Source organism: Micropterus dolomieu, linkage group LG06 (assembly GCF_021292245.1).
Source record: "Micropterus dolomieu isolate WLL.071019.BEF.003 ecotype Adirondacks linkage group LG06, ASM2129224v1, whole genome shotgun sequence".
NCBI classification, from domain to species: Eukaryota; Metazoa; Chordata; class Actinopteri; order Centrarchiformes; family Centrarchidae; genus Micropterus; species Micropterus dolomieu.
Genome location: NC_060155.1, coordinates 23,470,315 through 23,491,060, shown reverse-complemented (window position 1 = coordinate 23,491,060; position 20,746 = coordinate 23,470,315). Strand labels below are relative to the sequence as shown.

Below are 20,746 nucleotides of genomic sequence, written 5' to 3'. Positions count from 1 at the left end.
TTTCTCAACCTAACTACAGGCTCTCATCCCGCCCAGAAGGGACCGCATATGTGAGGGATGGCTCGCGCAGCCAATGAAATTCGCGTATGGTGCCGGCTTGGGAGAAAAAGGACCAATCATCGCTTGATAACATCGGAGGGGCACGCTTTCTACGCTTTCTCTGGCAAGAATGTTAGTTCCTGCTCTTCCCTGGCCGTTTCCTGTAATCGTACAGTGTTGTGAGACGGAGAAAGCCATGTGTGTCGATGCAAAGGTAAATTTAGCACCCCGAAATTATTACTGTGAGAGTTAGGGCAGTGGTTATGATGGTTATTTTCAGGTATTTTTGCCGAAAAATAGACGCGGACCAACCGAAACAGTATTGCGGCCTAACCCGTGTCTGAACGTTGACGGGCAATGGTTATTGTGGCACGTTGCTTTGGTTTGGTCCGGTTTGTTGATGAGATTGAAGGAGTCCGGTAGACTGGATGGTTAGTAGTAAATGACAGAGAAGCGAGGTATCGGTTCCAAACATAAACTACACCGTGTTTATACGCCTGAATATGTTTTCGTAGCTACACAGGCTTTTGTTTAAGGCACATCTTGGTCGCCGTACAAGCTAATGCTAGCAGACGGTTTTGTGAGAAAGACTGCAACATACGACCAGAGAGGAAAAGCATCCTACCTCTCCAGCATCACTACCCTCCTCGTCTGACTCCACCGCCAACTATTTTCATTCACTGAATCTTCCCTGGGTAGTCTAGCTTTGTATATTACTATTGAAACTGCCTGGATTTGTATTTTCCCCCCTAAACCTTTAAATATCACACTGAAACCCTTTTCTGGACAATGTGGCCACGAGTTAGATGTTTTATTCATAAACAATATATTTTTTATAATCCAGTGCTAATCATTAGCTAACTGAATGTTATATTATTTATATCTCTCTCTCTCTATATATATATAGATATATAAACTTTTACTTAATATTTGTTAAATGAATTAGAAGGTTGATGCACTAAACTCACAGTGATCATTTCAGTCACCGATCTTAATAATATATATGTGAGTGTGTTCATATAGAAGGCGTCTGTGATTTAGTAAATCAGACTTAAATGAAAGATGTTGATATGCGTCAAAGAAACAGAGAAACAAATTTAAAGCTGACAAGGAAACAAGGACCAGAGTGACAGTATTTTCTTTTGCTAAATAGGGCTGCCTTTGCCAGGCTTCTGTCTGCTCTTTGCTATCTTTGTACACTTAAAAACACTTGTACTAACTATTGAATGAGGTACACCAAATTTCAGTTGTTGTATCCTGGTTTGAAACATGTTTGAGCTGTATAATAAGCAGTATGATATTTGTTTTAATAATGTCAAAGTCATTAATAACTTATGCTTCATTGACATCAGTGTTTCTCCTCTTTTACCAGCTATTTGGTTAAAAGCTGAGAAGAACTGGACGGTGACTATTTAGCTTCAATCTCGGAGTCTTTTTAACATTGTGCCCGTCTCCCTGTGTGGAGTGGGCAAGATGGCAGACCCCATCATGGACCTCTTTGAGGACACACCTCTGTTTAACCTGGATGCCCTACCGGACGACTCCTTCTCTCAAGGCTCCTCAGACCCAGTGGAGGAGGCCCTTAAGCTGGCGTTGGGCCAAGTGGACCCACCAGCAGAGTCTGAGCTCACCGTCAACGCAGGCCTTACTGTTCCTGTAGCAGGTCCTGCCATCCCGGACCCTGACCCCATTCAAGTCCCCACACAGCAGCCGGCGCCAGTGGCAACTGCTCAGACTGTTTCCATTGCTGTAGCCCCAGCTCCTGCCCTTGTTGATACTGTACCTCAGATTCAGGCCCAGACCACCATGGCCATTTCCAGCAACACCAGCGGGGTCACGAGTAGCACTGTCCTGCTGAGCTCACCTCTGACTGTTTCCAGCTCCCCGGCCACCACCACCACCGCCACCACACAGCAGCTCACACAGATAACTCACCAGCTCACTCCACAGCAGTTAGCTGCCATCACACAACAGGCGGGTGGTAAAATTGTCATTCTCAAAGGTCCCCAGGGTCAAGCCCAGGTGCTGCAGACTGTATCAGGAGCCACAGGCCAGACCAGTGGGAAGGTCATCCGTGTGTTGTCTGGTACTCCTCTTAAACCTGGCATGTCTATACTACAGGGAGGGACAGTCTTGAATCAGGCGAGCCCAGGACAGGCTCAAGTCAAGGTGGGTTCTTCTGGGGTGCAAAGGCTGCTGCAGTCTCCCAATGGGCCAGTGAAACAGATGCTGCTGACCTCCATGCCTCAGCAGGTGCAGCAGACGCAAGGCCAGACGATTCAGGTGCAGATCCCAGCCCAAGCACAGATGGCTCAGGGCCAGACTCAAGTCCAAGTCCAGCCCCAGGCCCAGGCTGCCCAGATCCAGGTCCAGGCTCAGGGCCAGGTGCAACTCCAGCCAGCCATGCAGGCCCAAACGCAGGTAAGCACCAACGCTTCTGCCTCAGCAGGCAGACTGCAAGGTGTCGCCCTGACAGCTGTACCACAGCAGGGGACACAATCTCATTCTGTGTATTTGATTCTAGGGTGGTGAAGCAAAGCGGATCACCCTGGTTCTCCAGCAGCCCCCTCAGGCTGGCTCTACTGTGTCAGCGGGTCAAGCTGTTACAGCTCAGCAGCAGGTCACACAAGTCCAGCAGGTTCAGACAACCCAAGGAGGACAGCAGACCCAAGCCCCAGCTAGACTTGTGCTGGGTCAGCTCCCTGGAGGCAAACTGGTGATCCAGGGAAGCCAGCTAGCAGCCCTGACCCAAGCTCGCACTGCAGGCCAGGCTGGAGGGCAGCCCAAAGTCCTCACAATTCAGCTGCAGGTGCAGCAGCAGCCCAACCAACAAGGAGGAGTTAAGGTGAGAAAGGAGTGTTTTAGATTTTAGGAGTAACTGTTTAATTAGATTGGAGTTTTCCTGCTGTATATGTAATATATTTTCACTCTCTCACGCTCCGATGCTCCTTTTTTCAAAAAAGTGTTCTTTTAAGATGTCATGTAAACTGCCAGTGATCCTCTGTTTATGCAATTGAAAGTGCATGTTGAAGGTCTTGAATGTTACTGAAATGAATATACGCAATATTGACATTCGTCTTCTTGCAGTAATGTTTTCAACCGTTGCTCAGTAGTCAATTATTTCAAATGGTGTATTCTGAAATCTGACCCCCTGTGACATACCACTGCCTGGCAAAGTGCACCCTGTTACCACAACAAATGTGTCTCTACATGACTAATATTTTACTTCGCTAACATTTGTGTTGGATCAGAGCATTTGTTTCAGATGTGCAAAGTTAGTATTGCACATACTGTTAGAGTACACTGCAAAATAACAATAGCTACTTTTGTGTAGCCGGAACGGATCAGTCCAAATGAGGGAACATTCCCATATACTATCTATTTGCAGTTAATGTTAACGCTAGCTGTTATTTTCCATATAAGGACATACATTGTTTTGAATGACACCTTGCATTGGCACACTGTAGCCAGTGAATATAAAGAAATAATTTCTCATCGTCTTTATTACATAACACTGAATAGCTCCAGGTTAAAAATCAGCCGTGTGGCTTTTTATATCGGGCAACAGAGTCAAATTGATTGATCTGGTAAAAGTTACATATCCTCCAAATAATGTTATACATAACTGTTAATCATAATGAAGTTGCTAAATTATCACAGCATCATTTTGAGAAATATGTTTGATGTCTTATCCAGAGTTAGAGATGAAAAGATTAACATCAGTTTCATCTCTGTGCATTTAGAACCGAAATTCGTCCAGGATGTGTTTACCTAGTTTAGCACAAGTGAAATAGTTAGCCTAACTGTCAAAGATGTTTTTCCACAACTCAAAAGCTGGTAAGCCTAAAAACAACCTGGACTGATGTCTGTGCTACAGAACAAAGATGAAATTTCTACAGCTCTTATCTGACTGTTGATAAGACACCAAACAAGTTTCACATAATGTCTGTGTGTTCTTTAAAATCCTGCCAAATGATCATATACTGTAACTGTTTTAATGGGTTGCATCTAACCGGACATTGTCTTGTTAGGATTATTTTTATATACTTTGGTTATTTTGAAAATGGTGACTGTGACTTGACCTGTCTCTTCTTTTGTTCTCACAGTACCAGCTGGTCTCAGGAGCTGGCAATACTGGCAGCCCACAGGTGTTGCAGATCTCGCAAGGACAAGGAGGACAGAGAGTTGCAGTGCCACTCAAAATGCTTCTGCAGCCACAGGTAGACATCCAGTTGTCAACATTTTCTTAATTTAAATACCACTGCACACTGCAAACAAAGTGTGTGTGTGTGTGTGTGTTTTTTTTTTTTAAATGTGGCAGAAAATGCAAAACAGTTTCCGCACTATTAAACATTCTCCTTCACACAGACAAGCGCAGCATCCTCGGCTGGCGGCACAGTCTCTGTGGTGAAGGTCATCAACACGTCGGCTGCAGGCCCCTCCACTACAACCACCACTCCGTCCCAGGCCATCCGCATCACCAAGGCCCCTGGCGAGCCTGCCTCTGTGCGGCGAGTTGAGATCCTGTGCAAGCAGGAGAAAGCAAACCGCATTGTGGCTGAAGCTATAGCCCGGGCCAAAGCACGTGGTGAGAAGAACCTGCCCAGAGTCCTGAACCAGGATGAGCTTCCATCCACACAGACCTCCCCAGAAACTGTGGGCACTGTGACTGTAGTGTCTGCTGCTAAGAAAAAGACCAGTGGAGGAGGAAGCAAGAAGAAAAGTCCTGTAGCTGGAGGAACGATGCCCAAAATCACAGGAGGAGCCGATAAAAAGAGCAAAGCCAAAACACCAGGAGGGACAACTGGAGTGACTGGAGGCACAGTGATACCTGGGGCTGGGAACAAGAGCAAAAGCAAGACTAAGACAAAGTAAGTCAAATGTATGAGAGGAAGAGATTCATTTGAATGTAACATGTATGTTTGGAAATATAGCCTTGTATAAAACAATATTTATTACTGTCCATTTGTATTCTGTCTTTGTCTTTCCTCTCTCCGCCACCTTCCTGCAGCACTATTACTCTTGTGGGAGCAAAGAAAAGAAAGAGAAATGTGTCTTCAGACCACTCTGACGGGGAATTGAGCCCTGCCTCACCTGCTGCTCTGGAGGATGACTTAATAATGGTACAAACACGTACATGGTCACATAAATGAGATCAATGAACTTCTGGAAATCTCCCCCTAATCATAATAGTAACACAGCCACTAAAAGCTAAGAAATCCAGCAAGTAAAGTGTCATTAAAGCTCATTTTTGTTAAAACACGAGAAGCGGCTTCAATGTTTTTGCATAGCTGTACTTTACTTCTGTTTGTACTTTGCAAAGCCCAAAAGATTTTTAGGTCAACAAACATAATGGAGGAAGAAGGTTTTGTGGACTGTTTTCTGGTTTTATCCTTGTCCTACACAGGCCAATGCGCAGCAGCGGGGTCACAGTGGAGTCTTATTGTCTGGCCGTGAGAGGGTTGGCACATGCCCATTTAATTTCAGCCACATGCTAAAAAAGCATGTATGATACAAAAAGCCAAAATGTCACATTTGTCAATGTTAATATGTAGATTAATGGTCAGCTAATGTGAATGACCCACGACCCTACATCAAGTGGTGCTCGTCCTGCTCGCAGTTATTTAGTGGTTCTTGTGGGAGTATTCAAATGGACTGTATTTTATACATTCTGACGGTTGATTTGGTCTAAAATGACGAAACTGGTTTGTTGTGAAACCTGTTTTAGGTAGGGCAGATCAACAAAATGTACCAATAATGCTTTGTTTTTGTGTTTTTGTGTGTGTGGTATGTGCCCATGTCCATTTCTGTTTTCATCTGTTTGAAGTTTTTGCTTGACCTTTTTCAAACAACACTAAACTTCCACCTCTGCCCTCTGGCCAGAAGAGGCGCTCCAATCGTGTGGTGAAGAGGAAGAAGTACACAGAGGACCTGGATATCAAGATAACAGATGATGAGGATGAGCAGGAAGATGTAGACGTTACTACAACCGCGGCGGCTGTGGCCTCAATCAGTGGCGGGACAGCAGCGCAGCTTAAACAGGAAATGGAGCTGGATGTTGACGGACAGCCTAGCATGCAGTTCTTTGTGGTGAGCGTGGAACTGTTGTAAGAAAGCAGTGTTACATTTCTTCTCTGGTGAAATGGAAAGGATCCTTATAAAGAGAATGGACACTGATGATTGAGATATTTATACATAATGTGTATTTACAGTGTTGAATGTGAATATTGAGAGGAGTGTAGGTCAACAATGTATTACTTTTCTATTTTTTTACAGGAAAACCCAAGTGAGGAAGATGCTGCAATTGTAGATAAAGTTCTGTCTATGAGGGTAATGAAGAAGGAAGTATGTTGATGTCCTTTTTTTATTAAATTCCTCTACAATTTGTTTAATTAATTTAATCTAATTTTGAAAATCAAAAAAACCCCAAAACCTGTTCTTGTCTTGTCTTAAAGGTTTCGCCGGGCCAGTATATCAATGTTGAGGAATTCTTTGTGAAATACAAGAACTAGTAAGTTTCAATGAATAAGTTTGGCCTTGGCACTTGACATATTTTGTTGCGTATTTTGAGGAGACATCCAAATGAGGAAAACTTGACTCTCTTGTTCCCAGTTCATACTTGCACTGTGAGTGGGCAACTATGGAGCAGCTGGAGCGAGATAAGAGGATCCATCAGAAGATCAAGAGGTTCAAGACCAAGCATGCACAGATGAGGCACATTTTCCAGGAGGTGAGAAGGAAGCACATGTGGAAACCTCTTATTTTGGGATGTAGATCAGTTGCTTGAACTGTAACGTTGTATGTATTTTTACTGTCTGATTCTGTGGCTCTCTTTAGGATGAGGAGTCTTTTAACCCAGACTATGTAGAGGTGGACAGGATCCTTGACGTTTCCCACAGTGTGGACAAGGACAATGGCGAGGTGAGACCCAAGGCCTTGTCAAGAATTGACTTTCACAGCTGGGAAAAAGAGATTATCTGTTCATCTCTTGACTGTGTAGATGAACTCTTTTGCTCCTCTTTCAGAAATTGGACCCTTTCTTCTTTTTATAAAGTAGTAGCATGTTTGCAATAGTTAAGTACTTGCTTTCACTCTTTTTCCCCTCTAGCCTGTTATCTACTACTTGGTGAAGTGGTGCTCTCTACCTTATGAAGACGCCACTTGGGAACTGAAGGAGGACGTGGATGAGGGCAAGGTCGAAGAGTTCAGCAAAATCCAAAACCGACAACCTCGCCTGAAGAGAACGGTGAGCTGTCAAGTAGATAGAAAGCCAGGAGCAGTTTTAATACACATCCTGAATTTGCTCGTGACAAATAACTGTGAGGCAAAGGTTTTACATCTTGCTCAAGTGGAAAACATGGTGCCTCAATAAAGAAAAGATACGATGAAGGATGGAAAAACATCTTTAGAATACAAAAATGATGCTGCAGTACATACTTGTATTTCTACTGAAAGTCCCCTGTAGCTCTGTCATCCCCTTCTGTCGTGATTTGACCCATCATTGTTTTTGTGAACTGTCCATCCAAAACAAAATGACAACAAAATAATGTTTAAAAAATTCTATCACAAGATGGACAGTTAGACAGAGACAATACATTACTTAAAATGACAAAATGACCACACTGCCCCCGTTGACACATACGGATTCAAACACTGGAGATGCAACAGACTGCCATTCATTGATTTGAACCTGAGATACTCGAGATCCGTCCAGTGGCACAACCTGGAGACGTGGAAGAAAATTCTATTTCTTCCTTCCTTCTTTTCAGCTTAGGAAAGATGGATAAACAATAACTTGGTTACATATGTTAGAAAGCTGCGTAATATGACAAGCATAGAGGTCTTTATCGCGTTATCCTGCCTTCTCTTTATTTCATCAATTCTTTTCTTCTTTCCCCTCAGCCACGGCCGTCTGCCAGTTCATGGAAGAAGTTGGAGGAGTCGAGAGAGTACACAAACGGCAACACACTCAGAGAGTACCAGCTTGAAGGAGTCAACTGGCTGCTCTTCAACTGGTACAACAGGTATTTATCACGTGCAGGCACATACTACACTCCATGGTCACATGTAAACAAAGTGCATTTTGAAGTCGCAGTCGCACTGGATTCATTTTACTGGATAAGGTGCTGTAGTTAAAATAGTAACTTGAGAATTAGGATTGTAGTAGAGCATAAAATGAAGGGCCAACATGACGTAGGCATTGTGTCCTTAATATTCTGGAAAGTTAGTCCATTTGAAATGATGCTTGTTAATTTCCCCCGAGGCTTCACTAATTACTCCCTGTTTCTTGTCTCTCAGGCAGAACTGTATTCTGGCAGATGAGATGGGTCTGGGAAAGACCATCCAGTCTATTGCACTTCTCTCTGAGATTTACGCTGCTGGCATCCAAGGCCCTTTCCTGGTCATTGCGCCTCTCTCCACCATCACAAACTGGGAAAGAGAGTTTTCCACATGGACCCACATGAACGCCATCGTCTACCACGGCAGCCTGGCCAGCCGACAGATGATCCAGCAGTATGAGATGTACTGCAAGGATGACAAGGTGGAGTTATTGATTCAGACTGTTGTTGATCAACTTCACTGATGTTAAATGTGTCTAATGAAAATTGTCATTCTGCCAACAGGAGCATTTGATCCCAGGTGCATACAAGTTTGACGCCCTCATCACAACCTTTGAGATGGTGTTATCTGACTGCCCAGAGCTGAGGGAAATCTCCTGGCGTTGTGTGATCATTGATGAGGCTCACCGCCTGAAGAATCGCAACTGCAAGCTGTTGGACAGCTTGAAGATGCTGGATGTGGTAAGTTGACGACAGCTGGACGTGGATTTCAAACAAAACCAATGGTCAAACGTGCCAAGAGTCTTAAATGTGCAGTTTGAATTTGATTAAAATGTTACTTTTCCTAAATGCACTCACTACAAGCATACTGACCCCTAACTCTGCGTTCTTCCTCCACTGCCTCTCCTCCCTCCGTCCTTCTCTACCTATGTTCTATTTGTGTTCTGTGGTTTCTCCCAGGAACACAAGGTGTTGTTGACCGGCACTCCTCTCCAGAACACTGTGGAGGAACTCTTCAGTCTGCTTCATTTCCTCGAGCCTGCTCAGTTCCCTTCAGAGACTGAATTCCTCAGAGACTTTGGAGACCTCAAAACAGAGGAACAGGTGTGAAATGTACACTTATGTTGGCAACACACATCTATCAATGTTCTTTGTCTTACTGGTATTGTATAGACATCACTGAGCAAATTCATATATTTTAATTTTGGGTCCACAGGTTCAGAAGCTGCAGGCCATCTTGAAACCCATGATGTTACGAAGGCTCAAAGAGGATGTTGAGAAGAACTTGGCACCTAAACAGGAGACCATCATTGAGGTTAATAGAACACATTAGTTAAAAATCTGTGCTGTGTTAAATGATCTGAATGACACAAATAATGCAACAATTTCATTCACTGACTGCGTTTTCTCTCAGGTTGAGTTGACGGATGTCCAGAAGAAGTACTATCGGGCCATCCTAGAGAGGAACTTCAGTTTCCTCAGTTTAGGGGCAAACAGTAACAGCAATGTCCCCAACCTGCTCAACACGATGATGGAGCTACGCAAGTGCTGCAACCACCCCTACCTCATCAATGGTATTGCATCACACTATTAACTTTTCTGCATACAGGGTTGATGAGTTTAAATTAATCCTCTTCGCTGATTTTGATTGATTAACAGCTGCCAGCTGTATATTTGTTTTATTCAGGCTCAAAAACATACAGCTGTATATCACTTTCCAATAATAACTGGACCTGAATTATGTCTTATTGACTGTATAATCATTTGTCCAATTATTATTATTCAATTATTAACATTGTGGTTGATAAACACTAGTCATTGTACCACTAGTCATTTAAGTGTGTATTCATCTGGTGCCATTTTGTTAAATCAGAGGTGGAATGTTTCCCTGAAGCTGCCTACACACGATATGCAGTCTAAGCTGCACTTGCTGCAGGTTTAGACAGTGCTGAGAGATCAGCTTTATAGGTCACTTCATAATATAATATACCAAAACCATAATAACATACCAATATACCATACGTAGAACGGCTATCACTCATTCTGTGGGAAAACAAAGGCTAAAGTTGTTGCAAAGTGATGGATTATTCAGGGTAATTCAAATGTAATGCATTGGTCTTTTGTTTTTGTTAACATTCAGCGTGACAACTCGTGACTTACCCAAATTGATGATGAAGGATTTGATTAGCAAATACTCCACTTGTGAAAAGCTATCATAATTGGATAGCATAGTATAATTTTATCTCTCTCTTGTCCAGGCGCGGAGGAGAAGATCGTAGCGGAGTTACGGGAGGTATATGACCCCCTGGCTCCCGACTTCCATTTGCAGGCCCTGATTCGGTCTGCTGGCAAGCTGGTGCTACTGGACAAGCTGCTGCCCCGCCTCAAGGCTGGTGGCCACAAAGTGCTCATCTTCTCCCAGATGGTGCGCTGCTTAGATATTCTGGAGGACTACCTCATCAACAAGAGGTAAGAGGGTCACTGTGTATTTAAATGCATGTGATGATTTTCAAAACTGTTCAAAGTATTTTGAGGAATTTTGTGATGTGTTAATGTTAGGGTATGTTAACTTATTTTTTTTATAGATACCTTTATGAGCGAATTGATGGCAGAGTGCGAGGGAACTTGCGACAGGCTGCCATCGATCGCTTCAGCAAGCCTGACTCCGATCGCTTTGTCTTCCTGCTGTGTACCCGTGCTGGCGGCCTGGGTATTAACCTCACTGCTGCTGACACATGTGTTATTTTTGACTCTGACTGGAACCCTCAAAATGACCTTCAGGTACAAGATTTTGCTGTACTGTACTGGTATAAAGTTAGTTCAGTGGGACAGCAAGAACCACAATCTATCTTTAGATTTATTTCTTTGTTCACAGACTGTTTTACATGTGTGTGTTTTTGTGGTTTATGTTCATAATGTTACTAACCATTCTCATTGTTATCAGCTGCTGCATATGATGCTATTTTGACCGTTCTTTTATTCTTCTCTCTAGGCACAAGCGCGATGTCATCGTATTGGCCAGTCTAAGGCGGTCAAGGTCTACCGTCTGATCACTAGGAACTCCTATGAGAGGGAGATGTTGGATAAAGCAAGTCTGAAGCTTGGCCTGGACCGGGCCGTCCTGCAGAGTATGAGTGGTAACAAAGACAGCAATGTCAATGGGGTGAGGAGAAATACCTGTCATTAACAAACTTGGCCAGATCATTTGTAGGTTATTCAGCTCTATTATGTCTTGTTTTCTTTTGAAAAATGAGTTGTCTTCACTTCAATTTCTTTCTGCGTCGCCTTTACCAGATCCAGCAGTTCTCCAAGAAGGAGATTGAGGACCTGCTGAGGAAGGGAGCCTATGCTGCTATCATGGATGAGAGTGATGAAGGCAGTCGCTTCTGCGAGGAGGACATTGATCAGATCCTCCAGAGAAGAGCCACTACCATCACCATAGAGAGCGAGGGCAAAGGCTCCACGTTCTCCAAGGCCAGCTTTGTGGCCTCTGAGAACCGCAATGACATTGCACTTGATGACCCCGAATTTTGGCAGAAATGGGCCAAGAAAGCCGACATAGACATGGACACCCTAAACCGAAAGGTAAGTGCAAGCTCCTCCTATGCCTTTTGGTGCTATTTGTCACAGCATTTCACTACTATATTATATAGTTGTATTCTTGTATGTGGCCTTGTATATTAAATGCTTTTATATTGTTTGGCGTAACATGTAATTGAGTAAAGGTTACTTCTTCCCCTACAGAACACCCTCGTAATCGACACTCCCAGAGTCCGCAAACAGACTCGGCAGTACTCCAGTTTACGAGGCGAAGGTGGAGAACTTTCTGACATGGATAGCGATGATGAGTATCCACCTGCCAATTCCAGACAGTCCCGTGCCTCTCGACGCTCCGACCGCCACAGTGGAGGGGGCTATGGTCGCACTGACTGCTTCAGGGTGGAGAAACATCTGCTTGTCTATGGGTACATAGACTTTGCTTATGGTTTTATATGCTAGATAAAACTTTCACTTTGTCAAGTTATACTCTTGTATACTCTTGTGCCTTGTTCTCACAATATTACCTCTTTTCTTCTTCTCCAGTTGGGGTCGCTGGCGGGACATCTTATCCCATGCCAGATGTAAGCGTCGTCTGAGTGAACGCGACGTGGAGACTATCTGCCGTGTCATCCTGGTTTTTTGTCTGCTCCACTACCGTGGAGATGAGAATATCAAGAGTTTCATCTGGGAGCTCATCACGCCGCCAGAGAACGGGCGTGAACCACAAACACTTCTCAACCACTCTGGTAAGAGCTACACACAGATTTACTCACATCTCACAGACTGAAAAAGTGGATAAGTGAAGACGTTTCCTTGTTTTATGTTGTTAAAATATCTATTATTGAAATGTTTATTAACTGTGTTTTCCCCTGCTTAGGCTTGTCTATCCCTGTTCCAAGGGGCAGGAAGGGTAAGAGGGTAAAGGCCCAGAGCACATTTGATGTTCAGAAGGTGGAGTGGATCCGCAAGTACAACCCTGACACCCTGCTTCTGGATGACAGCTACCGCAAACACCTCAAGCACCAGTGCAACAAGTGAGTAAAGCCCAATTAAGTGTATTTTGCTGCGTGTGTTCACGTGAAAGTATTGTTACCCATGTTCAAACACCTAAAACCTCTCCCCTCTCTCAGGGTGCTGCTGAGGGTGCGCATGCTCTACTACCTGAAACAGGAGGTGATTGGTGAACATGCAGACTCTGTCCTGAAGGGGGCTGACATCAGGTATCTAATACTGACTTTGTACATTAAGCCAAAGACACACATACACACACACACAGGCTCAGTTACTGAGGTTCACAGTCATACACCTGAACTCAGTATGCATTCTCTTTTTATTCACCAGGGATGTTGATATCTGGATGCCTGAGATGGAGCAGCAGGAGGTACCTGCAGGATGGTGGGATGGTGAGGCAGATCGCTCACTGCTTGCGGGTGTATTCAAACATGGTAGGTGTTCTCTCTGTATATGCTCATAACATTTATAAGAATAGGGGGAAGATTTATTATGCATTAAATACAAAATTGCATCTTGCTCAGTGATGGTCCATAATAAGTAACAACCATAATTGTAACATGTGTAAAACTGCTCCACATGCCTCAGATCTGGAACTTGTCACATTTGCTTTCTACATTTTCTCAGCCAAGCATTTTTTTTTTTTTTTTATTTCTGTCATTTAACAACCTTGACAATTTCATCAGGTTATGAGATGTACACCACTATGCGTGCCGATCCCTGCCTCTGTTTCCTGGAGAGAGCTGGTCGGCCTGATGACAAGGCCATTGATGCCGAGCAGCACACTGGTGATGCCGAGATGGGAGACGAGTAAGTGACCAGGGCCAATTAAACCTTATTTGCCTATAGATTTATAGCAGACATTGAAACTGACATAAATGAGAAAATGTTTTAAAGTTCCCCGTCAATAATAACTAAATGGTCGGCCTTATGTATTGGAAAGGGTTGCCCCTAGACTGGACATGTCTCACCCTTTTCCTGCTTAATGTTGCTTTATTGTTTGTGTTGTACAGTGCTGACTATGATAAATATTCAGAGGACCCAGAGTTCAAGCCTGCGTCAAGACACGCCAAAGATCTTTTTGAGGAGGTACAAATCTGAGCCATGATGACATTGAAGTGGTTCTGTCTGCAGTAGTTGATTTGGTAGAATATTTTGGAAATGATCAATAGTGATTAAACATTTTAATGAGTCTCTATTTGACCTTGTCCTCCAGCCTGACTCCATGAACGTGGACGATGAGATTTCTGTGGAAGACAAGGTGGGGCCAGTGATCGCAGAAAGCCTTTCCAGTCACAGCGGTCCGTGTGACTGGCCTTCCAGCTCATCACTAACAGCACGGCTGCGGCGTCTGATAACAGCTTACCAGCGCAGCTACAGGCAGGAGCAGCTGAAAATCGAAGCAGAGGCTAAGGGTGACCGCAGGCGCAGGCGGTGCGAACAGGCCAGCAAGCTGAAGGAGATTGCACGACAGGAGCGCCAGCAGAGGTACACTGGTGTTACATTGTTTTCTGTCTCCAGAGGCTCAGGAATACTGACTATTTTAGAGTATAATTGTAAAAAGTTTTCCACAGCATAATTATTGTATGAATTCTTTTACTTTTGTAGGAGTGCGCAGCAGTCATGGTAATGTTGGCTTTAATTTGTTAATACAGGCTATGAATTGTGGTTATTTCCTGTTCTGTTATATACATAATGTTCACATCTTATATTTGTCCATGGGACTTAAAGGTGCCCAGTGGAGTTTTCTTGTAAATAAACAAAAGTTATGTTTACATTGAGTGTCACTTCCCAAAATGCATTTAGTATTCTTGAGGTCTAACATCATAAACATGATGAATGCTTGTCCTTCCTCAAAACATTTGCAAAGCCAATTTTTCTCAAATTTCAAACCTATGTTTATTCATGTTAACTAGCAAGCAGTCTTTGTCTTCCATGCCTTTGTTGGCACATTGCTGCATATCTTGCCGTATTACAGTCCCCAGTAGATCATAGTCATGAGTCATTTAGCTGACGCTTTTAACCAAATGGACTTACAATTGCTGTATTGCAACTAGGGGTTAAGTGTGTTGCTCTGGGACACACAGGTCATGTCACAGTGGGAAGGAAACCCAGGTCTCCCACACCAAAGGTGTGTGTGTGTGTGCGTGTGTGCTCCACAGGTTAACTTTAAGATGTTTGGGCTTGCACCTTTTTGTAAAGGTTGTTACAATTAGTGGAGTGAAAGTAAAGTAACTTAGCATGCCATCATAGTGTCAATGAAGACGTAAAACGTAATTTTTAAGTGGATACAAACATACAAACTTTTTAAACCATCCTTCACTTGCCTTCTGTCTTCCTCCCAGGTGGACACGTAGGGAAGAATGTGACTTTTACCGTGTGGTATCTACTTTTGGTGTGGAAAAGATAAAAAAGGAGGCAGGTCTACCCGAGGTCGGAGAACCTGATTTTGACTGGAACCGCTTCCGTACCTTCGCTCGTCTGGATAAAAAAACAGATGAGAGCCTCAGTCGATACTTCCGCTCTTTTGTTGCCATGTGCCGGAGAGTTTGCCACCTGCGCCCAGGTCGCAGTGAAGGTAACTTCTGCCACACATGCTGTTAAAATAGACTCAACTTAGCTACTTGCAGCAGTTAAAGTGTGGGCTCACCATGTTCAGTGCAACACTATGTAATTAATGGGCCACAATATTGACCTCTTTCTGTGATTTAAACCACATCTAGTGACTCCAGTCTTTATGTACAGGCCATTTATGATAAATCCAAGCATGATATGTTAATTTACAGTTATCCTTTTTTGGCAGTTGGATAAAAGCAGAGCTTGTTGAGTTTACAGTCACATAACAGTAAATGTCTCTACTCTCATCCTGCTCAGATGCATCAGAGCTTTCCCAGACCGTTGCCCCCATCACTGAGGAGCGTGCTTCCCGTACCCTTTACCGTATTAGCCTCCTGCGTCGCCTCCGTGAGCGAGTACTGCCCCACCCCTCCCTGGAGGAGCGTCTGCTTCTTGCTCCACCCTCCTCTGAGCTGCCAGCGTGGTGGAATATACGAGAACACGATCGTCAGCTGATGCTGGGCGCTGCACTGCACGGTGTCAGCCGCACTGAGCTGTCCATCTTCTCAGACCCACAGTTCACCTTCAGTCAGGCTCGGGATGAGTTCATACAGAACCAGCAGGCCCCGCCCCCTCCACCTCCACCTCAGGCAATGCCCGTCATGCCCCTCAGCCAGCCGAAGACTGAGGAGGAGGTGCCTGGTGTAAAGGAGGAGGTGGCTGAAGACAATGCCCGGTTGCTTGGAGGTGAAATCATCGCCAACCTGCAGAGTACGCCCTTGAGTCACCATGACGGCAAGGCACGAGGGCAGGGCTGGAGCTTAAAGAGAAGCAGGGGGAGGGTTGGAAAAACAGGAGGAGAAAGGAAGGGAGAGGGAGGGTCAGATTCTGATTCTGATTCTGATTCGGGTTCATCATCCTCTGAGCGATCAGGAAGCAGTGATGAAAGTGGAGAGAGTGAGGAAGAGGTGGAAGGAGGTAAGTTGGTCTTTAAAGAGAAAAATATTTAATGCTGCAAGAATGAAGACAACCAATTGAATTATTTTCCCTTTTTAGCAGGCATGAAGCTGTGTGACGGGGATGAAGATAATAGTTTACTCTCCATGACTCCATCTCAGGATGGCATTCCTCCTCCTGATCCTCTCAGAGTTGATTGGCCCAAGGTAACTTATGTACAGTTTACTAAATGTAAATCAAATGTAAAGCATTTCTCTTGGAGGAACAAACTTCGTGTTTATTTTCCTGTTGTGAATGACTGATACATACATGGGGCTCCTTCGTTGTCTCAGGACCGTGTGTTGATCAACCGTCTGGATAGTTTGTGTACGCTGGTGCTAACTGGTCAGTGGCCCTCGGGGCGACGCTACGTGTCTGAGGCTCAGCTAAACCCAAGCTCAGAGCTGGCGGGAGAAGAGATGGCCTACACAAGGGTCATCCGTAAACCCAGCGGCACGCCTGGTGGCCCTGGGGCAGATGGAGATGATGGAGAGTTCACTGTCAAGCTCCTCAAGGTGAGAATGCAGTGGACGATGAAAACATTCTCCTGTTTTTGCGACTAAAATTCTTTCACCTATTCTTTTCACCAATATGAGAGGTTTTTTTAAAGGTCTGTCAAAATAATTTCATTCATTGTTGAAATTCAACACCAGAAATTATGTAGATGTGTTGTTCATGGCTAAATTAGAGGCACCTCTGTCTGTCACCCTGTCAGGAGGAGGGACTGAAGCTGACCTTCTCTAAGCAGGCCCTGATGCCCAATGGGTCTGGGGGGGAGAGCAGCGGCCGCAAAAGGCGTAAGGATCAAGAGGTACATACATCTGGTTTACATCCCCTTCCCCTGTAGTGGAGGAAGCGTTGGATGGAAGGACTGCTTTAGATTTGCCAATTTTTTTAATTGTCTGTCTCTCTTAGTTATCCGACCCCGATGGACTCCATGATCCACTGGAGCGTACTCCTCGGCGCAGGGACCCTCCCACCTGGTTGAAGGAGAACCCAGACTATGAGGTGGAGGGAGACATGCTGGAGGTACATTCGTGACACTTCTTAGTTATGCAATATGCTGTTCATCAAGTGTCATTTCAAATGTCTAGAATATGTTTCTGCTTTATTACATAATTTGTTGCATTTCCTCAGCTTCTTGTGAACAGGAGTAAGAGGAAGAGAAGGAGGAGGGCAGATAAAGCCCTGACAGGCAGTGAGAAGGTCAAAGTCATTAACATGAGGACAGGAAAGAAGGTGAGACATACAGTAATTTGTATCATACGCTTGATTTATTGGCTGTGTGTTTTCTCTTGCTAAAAGACAGACGTCCAAATGTGTTTGCTGTGTAGGTTGGAGCTGCTTTTTGTCCGAATCTGCAAGACCTGAGGGAATATCTGGAGGAGAATCCTGATAACGCTGTAGCACCCGAGTGGTCTGAAACTATTCGTAATTCTGTACGTACACAAGCTATTATAGTATTACAATGTTTATAAATGTGACTTTACTCTTTCAGCTGTCTTTTAAAAAGGATTTTTCTACTCTGTTTAGTAAATTTGACTCTTTATGATCGTGGTACAGTTTACCACAGTATCAGAAGGGATATGCTGTGAAAACACATCGCCCACAACTTTTTTTTTTTTCCATAATAGACTTTCTAATGTGTCTGATAATATTTATTCTTCTCACAGGGCTTCCTGCCTGAGACCCTTCACCACCGACTGCTGACCGAGCACTCAGAGATCCCGAAGAAAAGCAGACGCCGTCATCACCACCACCACCACCATCACCACACTGCAGAGGCCAGCCACGAAGACCCCAACCTGGACGGAGTTGAAGAGGAGACTCTGGTCTCAGACGGAGCCTACATGATGGATGAGGAGGACCTAGAGACCTCCCATCACTTCCTCACCAGTCCAGACTTTGACGTTAAAATGGAGGGCGGCGACAGCCTTTCCCAAGGTGACTATGACAGCTCAGATCAAGAGGCGCTATTGGACGATGTCATCATAGCACAGAAGGACTCTGATTCCTCATCAAGCTCAGAGGATTGACTGAACCCCCCTCTCCTAAAACATCTGACTTAGTCCCCTTTTCAACAATGAATCATGTTATTCCTCATTTATTTTTACCATATTATGATCAACTTATGAATGAATGTTTTTTGTTGCTACTTTTATTCATTTATTTTATATAGAGATTTTTTTTCCATAAAGAGCAGGTTTGCACCCATCTGTTTTCTTTTTCATCATCACAATTGTGGTTCCATCTTTGTCTCCTCGATCCTCCTCTCTAACCTCCTGACAAAATGGCAAAAAAGCTGAGCTTTCTTACTTCATGACTCGTCATTCTCCTCTTCCTCCAAAACCTATTCTTTCCCATCACATTCCCAGTCATGACCAAAAGGGGACCCCTGCTGTACAGATACCCTTTTCTTATCTAAGAACCTCAATGCCAGTCCTCTAGCGCTACATGAAACTGGACATGTGTACCGAGCAGAGCCTGGATCCAGATCCCACAATCCCTTGAACTCGTTTGGTCATATCTCCTGTATCCAGACGAGTCTGTGAACTAAAAGGGGATCCGTTGTGTGGATGTACTGTTATTGTTTTCACTCTGTGTGAGGGGTGGGGGTTGAGAGGGTGGGAGGGGGAAAGTGACGTATTAGTTACTGAAGCAGTGCTAGGAGGATGGGTGTATTGTACAATGTAGAGCTGGTCAGTTGTGTACTATGGTGCAAAGATGACGGCAATGAGTTACTATTCTTGTTTTATGATCTGAGTGTATCTGTGAAATGAATAACAGCAATCTACAGTGAAAGCAACTTTGTGTGCATTATTGTGACTTTTGCTGAGCAGAAGCAGTAAGGCGGTTTGTATGTGCCTTATTACAGCAGAGGAAAATGTACAGCAGCTTAAATTATTCCCCTTTATTATGAACTACAAGTTAGTGATGGCAGTAATGTCCACATACACAGCATTCCTCAGACCTATGAAGTACCTAATAGTACTGTCATGTAAATCGCCTATTGCTGGTGAGGGATTAAGCAAATAATTGAGTTACAACAAACCGCTGTCTTTGAAGAATTTATTAATAAAAGAGAATAAACAGAAGTACTACAACACAGATCAGCTGGACCAGAGGTTCTGTCTCCTAGGACAGTCACCAGCATCTGGCCCAGAGCAAAGGGATGCAAGTACAAGTACTAGATGGGAACAGTAATACAGATTATTTAGAATAAAATTAGAGCAGATGTCCTGCCTTACTGTTTTGTCTATTTTTTTTTTTTTTTAAATTGATCTTTTTTTGAGACATGGTAGCTGAGATGTAAAAATAAATAAATAAATTGGCGTTGCTCTTGCTAAACTTGCTGCAAGAATTAAGAATGTGAAGAATACCAACATTTCAACAAAAATGAGAGAGAAGGCTAGGCTTTTAAACACATTGGTGGCAGGACAGGAGCTTGATTCCAGACAGGATTGGCCATGACAGGCCTTTATAACGAGGCGGTGTTTGGGTACCACTCATCCTGAGAAAAGGTCCTGCTGCCTGAAAGGCTTAACTCCTGGTAGCAAAGTGCCTCAACTTGGATGTGGTGGAAATGAACTTTTGCACGATATGCTAATTTTCGAGTTTCGCCTGTATACTATATTAAAAGCGGCCAGAAGTGGAATGATGCACCTCACTAAACCCTGACGATGGAGGTAAGACTGTCCGCATATCTGAACGCACGTAATATTTAGAGTAGATGTTGCACCGTTAATATAGTCAATCTGAAACTTGCGCGGAAATATCTCAGCAGAATAAACATCCCTGTATGACGACTGAGGCGTTTAGTCAAAGGAAATAAAGGACTTTAATACACTCCACAACAACAGTTGCGACAATGTTGGTAAATTGACCGCCTATATTCACACAAAGTATCAAAAGAATAAAGTACCAGAACAATGGGCATGCTGAAGCCGTAATGACGTCAAGACATTTAAACTCAACCTTTTTGAGAGGAAAAAAAAGATATTTAATAGACACCGATGTTTGGCAGATTTATGTAGATTTACAATATAGACAAATTTAAAAAATAGCACTGTTTTTAAACACCGGGAACAACTTTTACCCTTCTTGCATGAGAAGATTGGGAGAGGTGAATAGATTAGATCTGATAATGGGGAGCAGTGGTGGAAAGTAAAAAAGTAGGAAATTTATTTCAGAAGTTATTGGTTATTTGTTGAAAGTGTCTTTACTTCCCGACAGCATTCAATACATCAAAGGCTCTGAGGCAAAAATTAAAATAAATCCGGTATCTGTGGCTGTTTCAGGACTGTAATCAGTCGGTCGTATGAAATGATTGGCTTGCCTGCCTGTCGTCCTGCCTACCTGCAGGCATGCTCACCGTGCACTCTCTGCGCATGAAAATGTGTTTTGGGGTGGGAGATTTGAAGGGAGGGGATTTTTTTTTTTCAGTTGGATACTTTCAAAAATCTGTTTATATGGTCTGTTGTTAGTTCTCCAACGTTGCCTACCCCAGCTACTATTTTGAGGTACTCATTTGTTGACATCTAATA

At 43.8% G+C, this 20,746-nt stretch overlaps 1 protein-coding gene across 5 annotated transcripts; it reads left to right on the top strand.

Moving 5' to 3' along the window:
- Positions 1 to 148: 148 nt before the first annotated feature.
- chd8 (chromodomain helicase DNA binding protein 8) lies at positions 149 to 19,008 on the top strand. Of its 5 annotated transcripts, none has more exons than XM_046052429.1 (40): positions 149 to 253; positions 1,412 to 2,208; positions 2,293 to 2,460; positions 2,564 to 2,884; positions 4,146 to 4,259; positions 4,408 to 4,910; positions 5,051 to 5,162; positions 5,923 to 6,129; positions 6,316 to 6,384; positions 6,495 to 6,550; positions 6,652 to 6,769; positions 6,877 to 6,960; positions 7,148 to 7,285; positions 7,942 to 8,063; positions 8,338 to 8,581; positions 8,664 to 8,840; positions 9,060 to 9,203; positions 9,316 to 9,414; positions 9,514 to 9,673; positions 10,358 to 10,568; positions 10,685 to 10,880; positions 11,092 to 11,262; positions 11,394 to 11,684; positions 11,844 to 12,064; positions 12,183 to 12,385; positions 12,517 to 12,673; positions 12,770 to 12,859; positions 12,981 to 13,084; positions 13,337 to 13,460; positions 13,664 to 13,739; positions 13,867 to 14,138; positions 14,996 to 15,228; positions 15,525 to 16,184; positions 16,263 to 16,369; positions 16,496 to 16,717; positions 16,918 to 17,013; positions 17,118 to 17,231; positions 17,340 to 17,441; positions 17,537 to 17,641; positions 17,876 to 19,008. In XM_046052429.1, the coding sequence occupies exons 2-40, from the start codon at positions 1,513 to 1,515 to the stop codon at positions 18,236 to 18,238; spliced, it is 7,650 nt and encodes a 2,549-aa protein (XP_045908385.1). In that variant the 5' UTR covers positions 149 to 253; positions 1,412 to 1,512; the 3' UTR covers positions 18,239 to 19,008. The 5 variants fall into 5 exon arrangements, with proteins under 5 accessions (XP_045908385.1, XP_045908384.1, XP_045908382.1 ...); XM_046052428.1 differs by having other exon boundaries at positions 2,290 to 2,460; XM_046052426.1 differs by having other exon boundaries at positions 1,412 to 2,460; positions 5,926 to 6,129.
- Positions 19,009 to 20,746: the final 1,738 nt, after the last annotated feature.